The 16,481-nt window shown below is 39.5% G+C and overlaps 1 protein-coding gene across 1 annotated transcript in view; it reads right to left on the bottom strand.

Annotated features, from left to right (window-relative positions):
- The window catches only part of nkain2 (sodium/potassium transporting ATPase interacting 2), a 663,645-nt gene that overhangs the window by 121,526 nt on the left and 525,638 nt on the right, over positions 1-16,481 (bottom strand). The window contains exon 4 of the mRNA XM_063034222.1: positions 7,086-7,286. Coding sequence (XP_062890292.1) covers positions 7,086-7,286 — 201 coding nt within the window. The remainder of the gene's footprint in view (positions 1-7,085; positions 7,287-16,481) is intronic.

Genomic DNA, 16,481 nt, shown 5'->3' with positions numbered 1-16,481 from the left:
TTTTCTCCAAGTGTATCCATTAAGTGTGATGCCTTCCCAGCTTTTAGATGTACTGTTGACTTTCTTCAGGCTGATTTTGATGTTATCTTTGAATCGACATTCCTCCAAAGCATGGTTTCCTTCATGAATTTCATATTTCTTTTAAATTTTCCAGATTACTGGTCTTAACTTTTCCCTGGATCTGTGTAAGAATATTGAGTGTCTCAAATCCCAGTAGAAATTCTCTTTTTGTAAGAGTAGAGACCTTCTTATGCATATTATGAAGACTGGATCACATCGGGCCTTTGTTCATTAGAGTTCAATAAGAGGTGATTTCATAAGAACTGGCTAAAAGATGTTTCCAATGGCAGCAGAATCTAGGACCATGGTTGTAATAATGGATAATGGATAAGCCCTTTAAGACTGATGCAGAGAAATTTCTTCATCTAGAAGGTGATAAACATGTGGAATAATGTTATGACGAAGGGCCTTGGCCCAAAACGTCGACTATTTGGGTCTTGATGAAGTTCCTCAGCCTGAAACATCGACTGTTTATTCCTTTCCATAGATGCTGCCTGACATGCTGAGTTCTTTCAGCATTTTGTGTGCGTTGCTCTGGGTTGACAGCATCTGCAGATCCCCTTGTGTTAAACATTTGGACTGCTCTACCACAAAGTAGCTGAAGACAAATCACTAAAAATATGCAGGCAAGAGTTAGATACTGTTGGGTATAATAGGGTACTGAATCAGCCAAGACCATTTTGAATAGCACAGTTTACTGAGTGCTTTCCTTGTAGAATTTTCTGAGGTAGTTTGGAATACAATGAGACTCTGGGGTATGGAAGCAAAAGAATATGCCTAACTAAAGGAACTGAACAGAACTAAAATGCTTTTGAATATAGAAGTATGTCACCTGGCATAATTTCCATAGTTTGTACATGCTTTATATGTAGTACTGGTTATGAATGATAATTGTTGGTGTATGGGTGCTAACTCTTAAATAATTGTCATATGACAAACTGAACTGCCAGCTGCTATAGCTTATATACCACTCCACTAATTGGAAGTACTCTTGGGCTGCTCATGGGACTGAAAGGCTGACTCGTTCCAGGGTTGCGAAGATTGCTTGTATGCAAGTAATCATATAAGCTGGCAGAATGGCATTCTGAGAGGAACCCTTGAATAAAGAGGCCACAGCTTGCTCTGAGCCCTTTGTGTCTCAAGTGTATTTTTCTGCTCATTACCTCTTTAAGAACTGCAGCATATGACCAACTGCTCTGTGTAATTGAAACATTATTTTAGTGCAGAAATTGCTGAAGGGTGTTTAACTCTGTGAAGAAGCTGCGCAGCAGAAAACTGCTTTCTGCCTCTCTATTAATTCGTCTCTAAACAAAATATCTTTGGCTGTTAGTTTAAGTGACTACCTGCAGTGACGTAGACAGTGCAGGGAAGAAGATACTGTGACATGATGTCAATGTATTGGGTGAAGAAACTTAGATACTGCGTCTGAATTGAAATATCACACAGATGTGATTCCTCCCAATCTGATTAACGTGTGGAAACAGGCTGAAGAATATAAAGATGTATCATTCGTTGGAGGTTATGAACAATTGAACAGATAAAAGATGCCCAAGTTGTAAGATTTTGAGGAAAACAAGCCATCTAAAGAATGGGGGTGAAAAGCTTGCATTCAATATCAAGCAATTGCAGATAAGCAGAGGAGAAGAAAGCAAATTATTCTTCATTAAGGGAAGGTAATTAAACCAAAACATAATAGCCCTCAAACGAGGCCCTAAAGAATACATTAGATATGTTACAGTATATTGCAATCTTCCTAGAAGTCAAACAGGGACACATTCTTTATAGACAACTAATACCACCACTGCTTGACATGGAGCAGTAAGCAATGTCCTTCTAAAGCAGGACATCCACCCTGAGAATACACAGCTAAAACAAATGCTGTCAAACTTTTAAAAAGACTACACTGAAGCCTGCTGGAAGATGGTCTCTGACAGTGGTTATCCCCACAGAAATCTAGAGAGATCTGAAGTGAAGCTGATTGCAATTGACCAGAAAGGTAACACTTGACATCTGAAATTAGTACAGGGTAGCAGGTGGAACGGATAAAGATCCACTTTGGCTGCAAATTTTACAAGAGAATTTGCAGATGTTGTTTATGGAACTAGGAGACCAGGGATGTAAAATGGATCAGGAATACAAGTGGACATGGCTAAAAAGAAGGAAGGCAGAGATAACGATGGCTCAACGCTGAAAAAAAGAGAATGAAGCCTTTGTCAGACTGACACCTGTTATAGAAGAAGGCAATGGCGACCCAGCACATCACACCCTGTTATCAGTTGAGGTCATAATGGAAAAAGGCATCCGCGGTACTGTGCAAAAGTCTGATGCATATATATATATCTACAGCTAGGGCTCCCAAGGCTTTTGTACAATAATGTAGTATTTTATGTATTGCACTGTACTGCTGCAAAAAAAATAAATTTCATAATATATGTGAGTGATGATAAACCTGTTTCTGATATGGGTCCCTATTAAGGACTAAGAGTGGGAAGGGGACAGTGAGAGGGGAATCACGGTTGAGGAAAGGGGAAGGGAGAGGGGAGGAAGTGGGAAGCACCGGGGGGTGGGGGGGTGTTCTGTACTGATCAATAAACCAATAGTTTGGAATCACATGACCTTGTCTGGTGTCTCAGAGCAGGGGGTGTCTGCATCTGCACCACTCCTCACCCCCACCGGCAATCCTTCTCTGTTATCTGTCCCACACCACCCCCCCACAGTGCTCCACCCTCACCATTCCCAACATCCTTTGCTCCTGCCAGATTTACAAAGTACTGTACATGAAAGGAACTGCTGCAGGAACATTTCCAGAAGGACCGTCTATTATCTCTAAAAGCCATGTTAAAGTAAACAACTCACAGAGAGGGCAGTTACCCTGGACGTTTTCCTTTTCATTATGAAGGGAAGAATGCAACAAATGCTATATTGGCTGGTGCCATTTAACAATTATGACATATGACTAACTGTTGCCTGCTGTCTTGATTCATTACTTTGGCATAGAACTTGCTAGAGAGTTTTGGCTACCCTACAGTACATTAGAAAGTGATTGACAGATGATTCTAGGACACAAAGAATGCATACTCCCAGTACCCTGTTTAATGGCATACCTATATAATAATAGGCATAATGTGGGGGATGTACTTTAAAATAGAAATCTAATGCTTGAGACAATCAAAGTTCATCAACCGAGGAGCTTGTTTGAAATATATACAAAACTATTTACTCATCCCTGAAATTGAAATGATCTTTAACCTGAACATAGCTCAGAATAAACTCCTGTTGCTGGCTGAATTTCAAACTCCTTGCACTCAAGCCAATAAATGAGATAGTCGTTTATTTATATTTGTCATAATTTACCTCCCCTACCTTGCAGTTCTGGTATTTGATTCATCCATCAGAAGCTTTTGGCATTGATATTCCTTAACAATGTGACAATAGGTTATTCTCTGACACTTGAATAGGACACAAGGACAAAAAAAAACACTCAGCAAACTCATGGAACAGATTCACTGGGGACTGACTTGCTGTTACCTTGCCTGCCACAAGATTTGGATAATCAACAATCAAGTGTCCATTGGATCTCAAATGGGTCCCAATCTCTAGAGAGGACACCATATTCAAAAGGGCACAATTTGTTCCAAATCCCAGGATGAAGTGTTGTACCAGCTTGCTATGGAGCATGTCTTGATACTGTTCACAGCTTTGGCAGGACCAACTTTGGAAAAACATTTACTTTGCCTTAGGACAGGGGTTCCCAACCTTCTGGACGCCATGGACACATGCCATTAACCGAGGGTCTATGGACCTCAGATTAGGAACCTCTGCCTTAGGAAGTCCTAATTCTTGAACATCAGCCTGGAAGTGCAAGGGTCTCAATTCTTAGGACATTGCTGAATTCAGAATTTTTGGAGCCTCCAGCTTCACTTTCTGTAATACTTCAATGTTTGTGCAAGATTCTGCTCTTTTACAAATCCAGTGCAAATACCATCAGGCTGGGACCCCAGCTCTGATTAAATGTCCCATAATTCCAACAATTCCTTTAAAATTACTACATGGATATTTTCAATCCTCTTATCATTTCAACATTGATTCTGTTATAGATCCAATCTTCCAACATCTTTCTCTCTGTGACCATGTTATTATAATTTCACACGGCATCTTTTAAATATACCATATTCATGCTAAGCTTCAAGCACACCATCTTACACTCTCCTTCCTTTCCCTAAAGCTGTAATCTGTCCAAGATGGGGATTCTGTTCCATGATCCTGATCAAAACTAAGCATAATCACAGTCCTGCTGAAGGGTCTCAGTCTGAAATGTCGACTGTGCTGCCTGGCCTGCTGAGTTCCTCCAGCATTTTGTGTGCGTGTGTATGTGTTCGCTAGATTTCCAACATCTGCAGATTTTATCTTGTTTAGAATCATAGGAGAATGTGAAAGAACCTAAACTTCTTCTCTGTCTCAAATAGGATTGCTACTGGCTTCTCATTTCCCCAGGATTTATAAATGATGGTAATGGAGACATAGGGACTGCACTTCTCTCCTTGATACCAGTGTTGTCATTGGTTCCTTCAGCCAATATATGATGGAGGATGCAAGTTCTCAGGAGATGCAAATAGTAACAATTAGAAGGTCAGTGGCCTCTTACACCTCCAGAGAGATTCTGAGGACATCACTGGGATCTGGTTTCTTGTCTTTAAGCTCAGTCACGTGTGCTTCTGGTACATAAAGTGATCCTACTGCAGTGCATTCAGTAAAAGAAAGGGGAACTTCTTCACTCAGAGGCTAGTGTGAGAGTAGAACGAGCTGCCAGCGGAAGAGGCAGTTGTAGGTTCAATTGCAACATTTTAATTAACTTATTTATTTACTTTTAAGTTTATTGTGATACAGTGCGGAATAGGCCCTTCAAGCCACACTGCCCAGTAACCCCCAATTTAACCCTAACCTAATCACTGGACAATTTACATAGAAACATAGAAAACCTACAGCACAATACAGGCCCTTTGGCCTACAAAGTTGTGCTGAACATGTCCCTACCTTAGAAATTACTAGGCTTACCTATAGCCCTCTATATTTCTAAGCTCCATGTACCTATCCAAAAGTCTCTTAAAAGACCCTATCGTATCCGCTTCCACTACCGTCGCTGGCAGCCCATTCCACGCACTTACTACTCTCTGCGTAAAAAATTTACCCCTGACATCTCCTCTGTTCCTACTCCCCAGCAACTTAAAATTGTGTCCTTTTGTGGCAACCATTTCAGCCCTGGGGAAAAACCCTCTGACTATCCACACAATCAATGCCTCTCTTCATCTTATACATCTCTATCAAGTCACCTCTCATCCTCTGTCGCTCCAAGGAGAAAAGGCCGAGTTCACTCAACCTATTCTCATAAGGCATGCTCCCCAATCCAGGCAACATCCTTGTAAATCTCCGCTGCACCCTTTCTATGGCTTCCACATCCTTCCTGTAGTGAGGCGATCAGAACTGAGCACAATAACTCCAAGTGGGGTCTGACCAGGGTCCTATATAGCTGCAACATTACCTCTTGGCTCCTAAATTCAATTCGACGATTGATGAAGGCCAATACACTGTACACCTTCTTAACCACAGAGTCAACCTGCAATAATTTACAATCATTAATTAATCTACAAACTGGTACATCTTTGGACTGTGGGAGGAAATCGGAGCAATCAGAGGAAACCCATGTGGTCACGGGGAGAACCATGGTGGGAATAAGAGAAGTTTGGATAAATCCATGGATGGGAGTGGTAAGGAGGGCTTTGGTCCTGGTACACGTTGCTGGGACTAAGCAGAATAACAGTCTGGCATGGACTCTAATATTCTGCTCATGGTGGGTTCTCTGTCAATGGCAGAAAACTAACCAGAATATTCCAGTTTGGCTCTGCCAGAATATCACCGCCAAAACAAAATCCTAACAACAGACTCATCACTTCCAAGATGACAAAACTAGTTACCTACCAAAGTCTGTCGTTTACTGTTTCTATAACTCTATTAAATATTGCATAATCACATTTGCTAACTTGCATAATTTTTAAAATCTTTCCAACTCATATACACTTTGGAAAAACCTCTTACAACAATGAGTTCAAAGTTCAAAGTAAATTTATTATCAAAGTACCTATGTTCTGGCCTCTAGAGGCACAGTTTGTTTTGTAGGAACATTACTTTCTGTACTTAGTTATTTTTAAATATCTTATCCTGCGCGGCTTAGTTTCTGTGGGTTAGTTTTTGATTTAGTTTGAAGCACATGCTGGAAAGACATACATCTCCATCCTCTACTTATTTGCCCTTGAAACAGCAGTATCTGTGAGTTTTAAGTTATTGATGATAACGGTAAACATTTTGTCGGGATATTTTGAAGAAAGCATTATCTTTATTGTTTATCACTGTTAAGCTATTGTTACACCATAGGTTTATTCTTGTTTACATGGTATAGTTGTGGAGTATTTTGTATTACCTTGGCTAACACTGCTTGTTAGCATAATTGGTTCTATCTGTATATTCTGGCACACAACAATTCTGTACTGAATTTAATTTTTATTTTACTTTCTGCAATTCCACAAGTAAGAGATATCACAAAATAAGCATTGAAGAAAGCTTCTGTCAAGGGTGATTTTTGAGAAGTTGTTTAACTCACTGCATAGCTCTGTAGATGTGCACTGCAAGGGCAGTAGAATGGATATGCTACTATATACTACAGTGAGATATAGTTACTTGCAGGCACTCGCAGTGGAATAAAGAAATGCAAAGGAATTAATGGAAATGTTAGGTTCTCACCAGGGTTCTTCAATGGAAGAACAGAACATGAGGGCTGAATTTCAGGTGGATTGGTAGTTGATTCTTCCATTTGACTAAAGTGACCTTGGTGAGGAAACTGCAGGATCTCCGTAGATTAATCTTCTAGGATACCCGTGTCTCCTCTGCCAGAGTTACAGCAGTTAAATGGCCGAGTCTCCCTCACCATATAAATTATATTACATGATCTACTGAAAGACATTGGTACTTACTGCAAGGATAACCTGTAGTGAACTGTGTGCCACTTCTATATACTGGTATCCCAGCAGGCAGCCTCTGACATAAATGTAACGATGATCCTCTGGCACCCATTCTGGGGTATCTGTTATTGTCACCACCACACATCCTGGTCCATTCTCCATCCACCAGGAACGATGCTTGGATATGTTAAAGGTCATAATCAGGTTGGTATCCTGCAAAAGAAAAATACGATGGTTTTAAGCCATTGTTGAATTAGTTAAGTTGACTTATCACTCATTACTATTAAATTCATCTCCGCACATTATTGGCCATAAATAGGATTTTTATTTTATTTAGAGATACAGCATGGTAACAGGCCCCTTCCAGCTCAAAAAACTCACTCCGCCCAATCCTGTGGCAAATTAACCTGTTAGCCTGAGTCCCGAAGATGGGTCTCGACCTGGAACATTGTCTGTTAACTCTTTTTCATAGTTGCAGTCTGGTCTGCTGAGTTCCTCCAGCTCTTTGTGTGTGTTGTTTTGGATTTTCAGCAGCTGCAGATTTTGTCATGTTTGTACCCTGTTAACTCATTCGTCTCTGAAATGTGGGAGGAAATTGAAGCACCCTGAGGTAACTTGCATGGTCATGGGGACAATGTCCAACTCCTTACAGGGAGCGATGGAATTAAATCCCTTTTGCTGACACTGTAATACCATTATGTTACCTGCCACATTACCGTGTGGCCCAAAGTTTCTAATCAAATATTCTAGAAATTTTATATATCACATTATTTTGCTTTTTCTTCTGATATAAACCCTGTGGCAAAAAGCTATTTGTCCTTTGAAAAAAAAAATTTAGTGATGTTCATCCGCAATAGATAATTGGATGCAAATAGGCATCAGAAACAAGGAAATGTGCTGTAGAGTCAATGTGGGTGTCATTAAAATTGGTGAAACATTTAACTTTCTTAATCTAATTTTTTTTCCTGCTTAAAGTTAGAAATGGAAGCTTTTAAACTATACTGTGTATGCCTTGTATAAAGTTTTTTTTGTGACAAATGTAACATTATAAGCACTCCCGTCTTTCATTGTATCACTTAAGATTGAGAACTTGTTTTGTTCTTCAAAAGGCAACATAATTATGTGTAGATTATTTTCTTTCTGAAGAGTTATCTTCACAAAGTACAATGAAGTAACAACAAGAAAATCGCTTCATTTGAACTTTTTTGAACCCCATTTTGTGTGAAAAATGTTGCTACTTAAGTTCTTTAAGGCTCTTGAATCAGAGGGGATAATGTCAGTCAACTTCACTCACTCCATCACTGAATTGTTCCCACAAGCGATTTTCAATGGCTCTTCATCTCATGTTCTCTTTTTTTTTGCTTATTTATGATCTTTCATGCATTATCACAGTTTGTTATCATTTTGTCCATTTGTTGTTAGTCTGTCTTATCGGGTGTGGTATTAAGAACATAAAGAAAATCAGAAATAGGAGCAGGAGTAGGCCATCTGGCCCGTCAATCCTGCTCCGCCATCCAATAAGCTCACAGCTGATGTGACCATGGACTGATCTCCACCTACCTGCCTTTACCCTAAAACCCCATTGTGCAAAAATCTATGCAACCTTGTCTTAATTATATTTACTGAGGTAGCCTCTACTACTTTATTGGGCAGAGAATTCCACAGATTCATCACCCCCTTAAAAAAGCAGTTCCTCTTTATCTCCATCCTAAATCTACTCCCCCGAATCTTGAGGCTATGTCCCTAGTTCTATCATTGATTCCATTGGGTTTCTTAGAATATCCACAAGATAATTAATCTCATGGTAGTATATAGTGACATATTATGTACTTTGATAAGTAATTTACTTCGAACTTTGAAAAACTGAATCAATTTGTAAAACATGATACCCCCACGATGATGAACCCATCATTCTAGATGCACATATGTCTTACCCCATAACATCCTCTCCAGGAACTTACCTATCATACTCACTGTAGATATTTGACCTACTGGTCCATAGTTCCCAGGTTTATGTTTGCTGTCCTTCTTAAATAAAGGCACAACATTTGCTACCTTCCATTCTACCAAAACCTCACCCGTGGCTAATGATGATGTAAATATCTCAGCCGCGGTTCCCACAATTTCTTCTGTAGCCTCCCACAACTGTTTTGATTGTACATGGCTAGGCACTGGAGGTTTGTGTACCTTCATACCTTTTAAGTCATCCAACACCTTCTCTACTATAACACAGACTATCTGTAAGATTCCCCTCCGCCTCCATTTATTTCACCTGTGAGGGGTGATTGATAAGTTTGTGGCCTAAGGTAGAAGGAGTCAATTTTAGAAAACCTAGCATGTTTATTTTTAACATAGTCCCCTCCTACATTTACACACTTAGTCCAGCGGATGTGGAGCATACGGATCCCTTCTTTGTAGAAGTCGGCACCTTGTACCTCCAGAAAGTGGGCCACAGCAGGGGTGATTGATAAGTTTGTGGCTTAAGGAGATGAGTTATACAGCTCTTGTTACACGCTCATGCAGTTCAACTCTTTGAGTGATTAAGAAGAAAGTTTGAAGTTAATAACTCATCTCCTTCTACCTTAGACCACGAACTTATCAATCACCCCTGCTGTGGACCACTTTCTGGAGGTCCAAGATCCGTTTTCTCCTCGACCACTGGACTAAGTGTGTAAGTATAGGAGGAGACTATGTTGAAAAATAAATGTGCCAGGTTTTCTAAAATTGACTCCTTCTACTCTAGGCCATGAACTTATCAATCACCCCTCGTAGTTCTGAGGTTCTAATATCTTTCTCCATGGTAGAAACAGGAGAAATACTTATTAAGGGTTTCATCCATTTCCTTTAGCTCCACACAAAGATGTCCTCTTTGACCTTGAGTAACCTCATTCTCTCTCTAGTTACTCTTTTTCCCCTAACTATGCTGACAAAATCTCTGGATTTTCCTTAATCCTCTCTGTCACAGCTATCTCATGTCCCCTTTTTTTGGGCTCATGATTTACTTCATTACCGAATTCAATGAGTAATAAGCTTGTAAAAGACTACAGAAATATAAAATAATAAAGAGTGATTAACAACCCGATGTTTGGAGGGTTTAAACGCCTGACCAGATAGGTTGAAAAGGCAGGGTGTTGGGAGCAGAGGCATGGGTTGGGCTGGTTTTTGTTCATTACTCCACGACATTTAATCCCCTCTGCACTGTATTGAGGCTGGGTCTGCTCTGGGCTTCGTGTCTGTGGGCTCCATGATGTTTACTCTGCTCTATGCTGAACTGAGGTTGAGGCTGTGGTCTGCATTGGGCTTCGTGTCTGAGGGCTCACATTCATTTTAAATGCCATTTGCTTACTTTTATTATTAGCACAATTTGTTTTTTTTCCCCTTTGCACATTGATCTTTTTTATGGGTTCTTTTGTGTTTCTTTGTTTTGTGGCTGCCTGTAAGGAGGCAAGTCTTGAGGTTGTATACATACTTTGTACATGTGTACATACTTTGATAATAAATGTAATTTGAACTTTGAAATCCAGTGATGTAGCATCAGAGTGCACAGTGAAACATCCCTTTCTGAGAGGGAGGCTCCTTGGATTGTTTATAGAAAGGCTATCAATCTCTTGGTGCACACTCCAGCAACCAAGTTTCATTCTGACCTCTGGTGTAGTTAGAGTAACTGCACTAGATTCTTCTGACTGCTCCAGTTTCCTCTCTCAACCCAAAAACATATACGCTGGTAAGTGAACTGATCACTGTAAATTATCCTGTTGCGTTGTGCAATCTGGAAGGGTTGATGGGATGGAGGGGGGAAGAATAGATTGAGACTGGTAATGAGATCTGTATAAATGGGTGTACGATTGTGGGCACAGACTTGGTGGGTGGAAGTGCCTATTTCCATGCAGTATGTCTGTGCCTCTTAAATGTCCCAATAATTATCTTTTCTAAAAGTTCAATCATTGGGTAAAGACTGAAGCTGAATCAATGTTTATTCTGACCAGACAAATGTTCAGCCATTGGAGTGCCTTTGGTAAAATTCCAAAGGATGACAAGAAACTCCCTCTACATTGTCTTGTAAAAGTACTCAGTCCCCAACCCTTTGTTCACAGAAATGAGTATTACTACCAGTGATTTTGATTAGTTTAACTGAGAATTTTTATTTGTGAATCACTTGCTCCTTTTTTCACGGTGGAGTGCAAAAAACAAGAAAATTTGTATTCATCCCCCTTTGTTCAGTACTCAGTTGAACCACCTCTCACAGCTTTTACAGCCAGTAGTCCTTTTGGATAAGTCTCTATTAGCTTTGTAAAATGTGATGGAACAAGATTTGCCCATTCTTCCCTGCAAAATTGGTCAAGTTGTGCCAGGTTAGTTAGTGAGTGATGGTGGACAGCAACCTTGAGGTCTTGCAAGAGATGTTCAGGTCAGAACTCTGGGCCACTCAAGGACATCAATTTTCTTCATTTGAAGCCACCCTATGGTTGCTCTCACGGTGGACTTTGAGTAGTTGTCCTGCTGAAAGATAAATTTTCCCTGCAGTTTATGTTTTCCAGCAGAGGCTACCAGGATCTCTCTGTTATTTATCTTCCCATCAATCCTGACCAGATTTCCAGTCCCTGTTGCTGAAAAGCATCCTCACAGCATGATGCTACCTCCACCATACTTTACAGTTGGGATGGCGTTACCTGGCTGATGCACAATGTTAGATTTACGCCACAAGTACCACTTAGTGATGAGGCCAAAAAGTTCCATTTAAGTCTCATGACCACAAGACCTTCTTCTGCATCTTTACAGTATCTTCTAAGTGATGCTGTGTGAAATCTTTACTGGCAAGGAAATGCTTTTTTTTAGCCAAGGCTTCTTCCCATAAATACCCTATTTGTGCGAGGGCTTAGAGATTGTGGAGCCATGAATTTCATCTCCAGTTACAGCCACTAACTTCTACAGCTCACTCAGAGTGACTGTTGGCATCTCTTACAAGTGCCTTCTTCTCCTGTGACTAAGTTTAGAGGGGTGGCCTGACCTACGCGGTGTGGCTGTGGTTTCATAATTTTTCCACTTTTTCAAGATGGACTGCACTGGGCTCCAAGGTATGTTCAGTGCCTTTGAGATGATCTTGCTAATCCACCTATTGTCTTTTATTGGCTTTCCTCCATTATGTCCTGTTTAAGTTTAGAGAAAATAAGTCGGATATTTGATACATCCTTTAAATTTGAGCAAATCTGGTGACCTTTTATTCAATATTTTCATTTAATTTGATTTATTACTCCTCCAATTTTTTTTTCGAAGTTTTAGATTTGATCAGAAAGTTTTTCTTTTTTTTTGGTTGTTTCCTCAGAATGGACTGCCCAGTCCCTTTTTTTTGTATAGCGTAGTGGATTTTTTTTCTTCATTTAAAATTCTAATTTTTTTTCTTTCCTCTTCATGAACTGATAAGAGGAGAATTGCTGTTTTCTTTATTTATTATATATTATATACTAGCTTAACATTATGCATGATTTTGATAATGTCTATTTCAATCTCTGTTGGTATTGTAATTGATATATATATTTGCGATAAATACAATCAAGAGGAGAATTATGTTCCTTTTAAATGAATAAAGTAAAGGCATCCGTTAGTCTTGCGAGACCATGGATCTGCACCTGGAAAGTCTTCACTCTCCAGGGCGCAGGCCTGGGCAAGGTTGTATGGAAGATCAGCAGTTGCCCATGCTGCAAGTCTCCCCTCTCTACGACACCGGTGTTGTCCGAGGGAAGGGCATTAGGACCTATACAGCTTGGCACCAGTGTCGTCGCAGAGCAATGTGTGATTAAGTGCCTTGCTCAAGGACACAACACGTTGCCTCGGCTGGGGCTCGAGCTCACGACCTTCAGGTCGCTAGTCCAATGCCTTAACCACTTAGCCACGTGCCCACAATACAAAGATTAATAACGAAAGAGATGATCTTGTACCCTTCCCCAGATTTGTGCTTCTCTATTATCATTTCCCTGACAACACATACAAAATGCTGAAGGAACTCAGATCAGGCAGTATCTATGGAAATGAATAAACGGTTGACGTTTTGGGCCGAGACACTTCTTCAGGACTGGAAAAGAAAGGAGAAGATGCCAGAATAAAATGGTGGGGTGGGGGAAAGAGGATAGCTAGAAGGTGAAAACAGATGTGTAGGAAAAGTAAAGGGTTGGAGAGAAAGGAATTTGATAGGAGAGGAGAGTGGACCATAGGAGAAAGAGGAGGAGAAGGCCACCAGGGTGGGGGGGAGTTGATAGGCGGGTGAGAAGATGTAAGAAGCCAGAGTGGGGAATAGAAGAAGAGGGGAGGAGGAGGGAATTTTTTTTTACCGGAAGGAGAAATCAATATTCATGCCATCAGGTTGGAGGCTACCAACACGGAATATATAAGGTGTTGCTCTCCACCCTGATGATGGCCTCATTATGGCACAGGGGAGGCCATGGACAGACATGTTGGAACAGGAATGGGAATCAGAATTTCCATTCCCATTTCATTTCTCTGACTTGCCTTGAATGTTCTTTTGTCTTCATTTTGGTTTGGTCTATTGAAAATGAACCAGACAACGGAGCTTACAGAGAGAGGGGCATTTATTCAGGTGATACTCTAATTTTCTACATCAACAAATTGGGTGTGTTAGTAAGGAAACCTGAGGAAAGTTAGTGTAGTAAATACAAAGGGGTTGAATACTTTCTCAGTCTCACAACTTCAGTTTTCATTTCTTTGAAAATTGTTGACAAGCTTTTGAACTTTTCTTTTGACTTGACATGATGCACAATGTTTTGTAGATTATCTCAAAGATCCTACTTCAATATCATTTTAAACTTAGAAAATGAGACAGTAAAATGTGAAAAGAGCTGTGGGGGCTGACTACTTTTTCATGGCACAGTAAAAAAAAAATCAAGATTATTTGGTTAATATAATCAGGGGAGCAAAAGAAAAACTCACACCACCATACTGGATGAAGATTCCACACAAAATTCTGCTTTTCCTAACACAATTCTTTTTTATTAGAATTCAATGTCACTGAGAAACTTCTACTTCCTGTCCAAGGAATTAAGTGCAAGGATTATTCTAAAGGTATACCTCTCAAACTGCAGCATAAATGAAAATTAATACACAATAATTATTATCAAGAATCAGACCATATATTTCTCTATCTTCCTAGGTATGTGGAATGATAAGGGAAGCTGCTAACCTCATAAAGCTAAGATGTCAAAATAAAAGCTCAATCACCCATTAGGAAATGCTAGATTCTGAAAACCAGCTGAATTATTTGCTGCATTCTTAACATTTAACGGAAGGAGACCTTCAGGGTCCGAGGCTATGGAACTATAAATATAGCTTCAGGCTGGTGCACAAAGCACAATATAATTGGAGATATTAGAGAGAATCTACCCATTCAAAAGGTTCTGTCTAGTGTAATCAGATACAGCAGGAAATCAGATCTATCCTTCATCCATTAATCTGATATAAGATATGGCAGCGAAAATAATTCAGGGTGTGAAAAATAGAAATGATGCACAAAATGTAATTATCATCCCAAACCAAATATCTAGGCTGCATAATGATGCTATGTTCATTTTAACCAAAAGTCCAATAAATCAAACTGAAAATACAGATAATGTACTAATATCAGTTCATAACTCTGCCCAATAATGCCCAATAATGCAATCGTTTATTTATTTAGAGAGACAGCGTGGAACAGACCCTTCTGGCCCTTTGAGCTCTGCTGACAACAACACACTGACTGAACCCTAGTTCAATCACAGGACGATTTACAATGACAAACTAACCTACTAACCAAACTAACCTCTTTGGACTGTGGGGGAAAACTGGAGCACCGGGAAGAAATCCACATGCTCACTCGGAAGAACGTACAAAGAGGACGCTGGATTTGAACTTTGACTTCTGATGTCCCAAGCTGTAACAGCATCGTGCTACCCACTATGTTGCCCTGATGTCCCATTGTTCAGTATTGAAACAAAAAAGTAATGACTGCCAGTTTAAATTAGTGAGTGGTAATATAATTCAATGGATTTTGCAAAACAGGCTGAATTCACAATGGAATTTCAAAAAATTCTTAATTTTGTTGATACAATTTCAAAAAAATTATTTATCATTTTGATTGATAGTTCAAAGCAAGGAATTGATTTTGAAAGATCATTTAATAGAGTTGCTTTCATAAAAATATGCCAGTTTCATATAATTAATGTGATTTTCCTGTACATGATATAATTTATTCATACACATTTTCATACAGTTAAACTTTCACTTAAAGGCATTACTTGATAGAATTCATGTGTTGGTGTAGTAAAAGATCAAAACATTGAATAAACAGTTTTTCTACTTGATGTGAACACCCAGCCAGGGATCTATAACAGACCGTATTTTAATGAAAACAGTTCCCATGCGCTGAGTCAATTTTAACCAAATCTAGAAGGCTGGTAATTATTTTTCCTTAAGTGGTCAGAAGTGCTGAAAATATTGTCATAGCAATTCTGGAAGACATCTTGTGAAAATTTACTCAAATTCATAAGCACTATTGTATATAACTAAGTGATAAATAATTATCATAATTCCTTTGTCCTTCTTTCAACTAAAAGGTGTAAAGTAGTTCAAGAAATAATGTAAAGAATTAAACAATGTGCATATAATGAAAATGATTTGTGCTAATGAACACATGAAAAAATAAACATGCCGTAAGAAAATGGAAGAAATTTCAAGAGAATTAAACTCGTTCAGTCAGTTTGAAAAGAAACCACACTGCCCTTCAGATAAAGGTAGTGAGGTGTTCTGTGAACATTTATAACAAGAAAAAAACCTTGACCATAATGCAACCATGTTACTCCATAAACAGGGTTCTTTTAGAACTACAAAACTTAAAATGCATTTGACAGAATGGCAAAATGAAGCTTGTTAAAAATCACACAGTTTTAAGCACTAAATTTATCAAAAAGCAATCTGAACAGCCAGAGTAGCTGTAAAGGCCACCACCGAAAATTTCAAAACTTGCAATGACATTTCAGCCACGTCTAAAAAGGTATTTGCATCTATTTTCCTCAGCAGCCATTAGAAGCAGAAAAATGCAGGGAACATCACAAGGTTTTTGGGAAAAATCTTAAAATGAGCTGTGAAGAATTATACAAGTACCCTGCTTAGCGCTCTCCCACAGAGTACCGATTTATTACAACACACATCAAAGTTGCTGGTGAATGCAACAGGCCAGGCAGCATCTCTAGGAAGAAGTACAGTCGACGTTTTGGTCTGAGACCCTTCGTCAGGACTAACTGAAAGAAGAGCTAGTAAGAGATTTGAAAGTGGGAGGGGGGGATCTAAAATGATAGGAGAAGACAGGAGGGGGAGGGATGGAGCCAAGAGCGGGACAGTTGATTGGCAAAAGGGATATGAGAG

The sequence above is a fragment of the Mobula hypostoma genome, chromosome 2, assembly GCF_963921235.1.
Source record: "Mobula hypostoma chromosome 2, sMobHyp1.1, whole genome shotgun sequence".
Lineage (NCBI taxonomy): Eukaryota > Metazoa > Chordata > Chondrichthyes > Myliobatiformes > Myliobatidae > Mobula > Mobula hypostoma.
The sequence above is the reverse complement of the archived record's forward strand: the minus strand, read 5'-3'. Positions and strand labels throughout refer to the sequence as shown.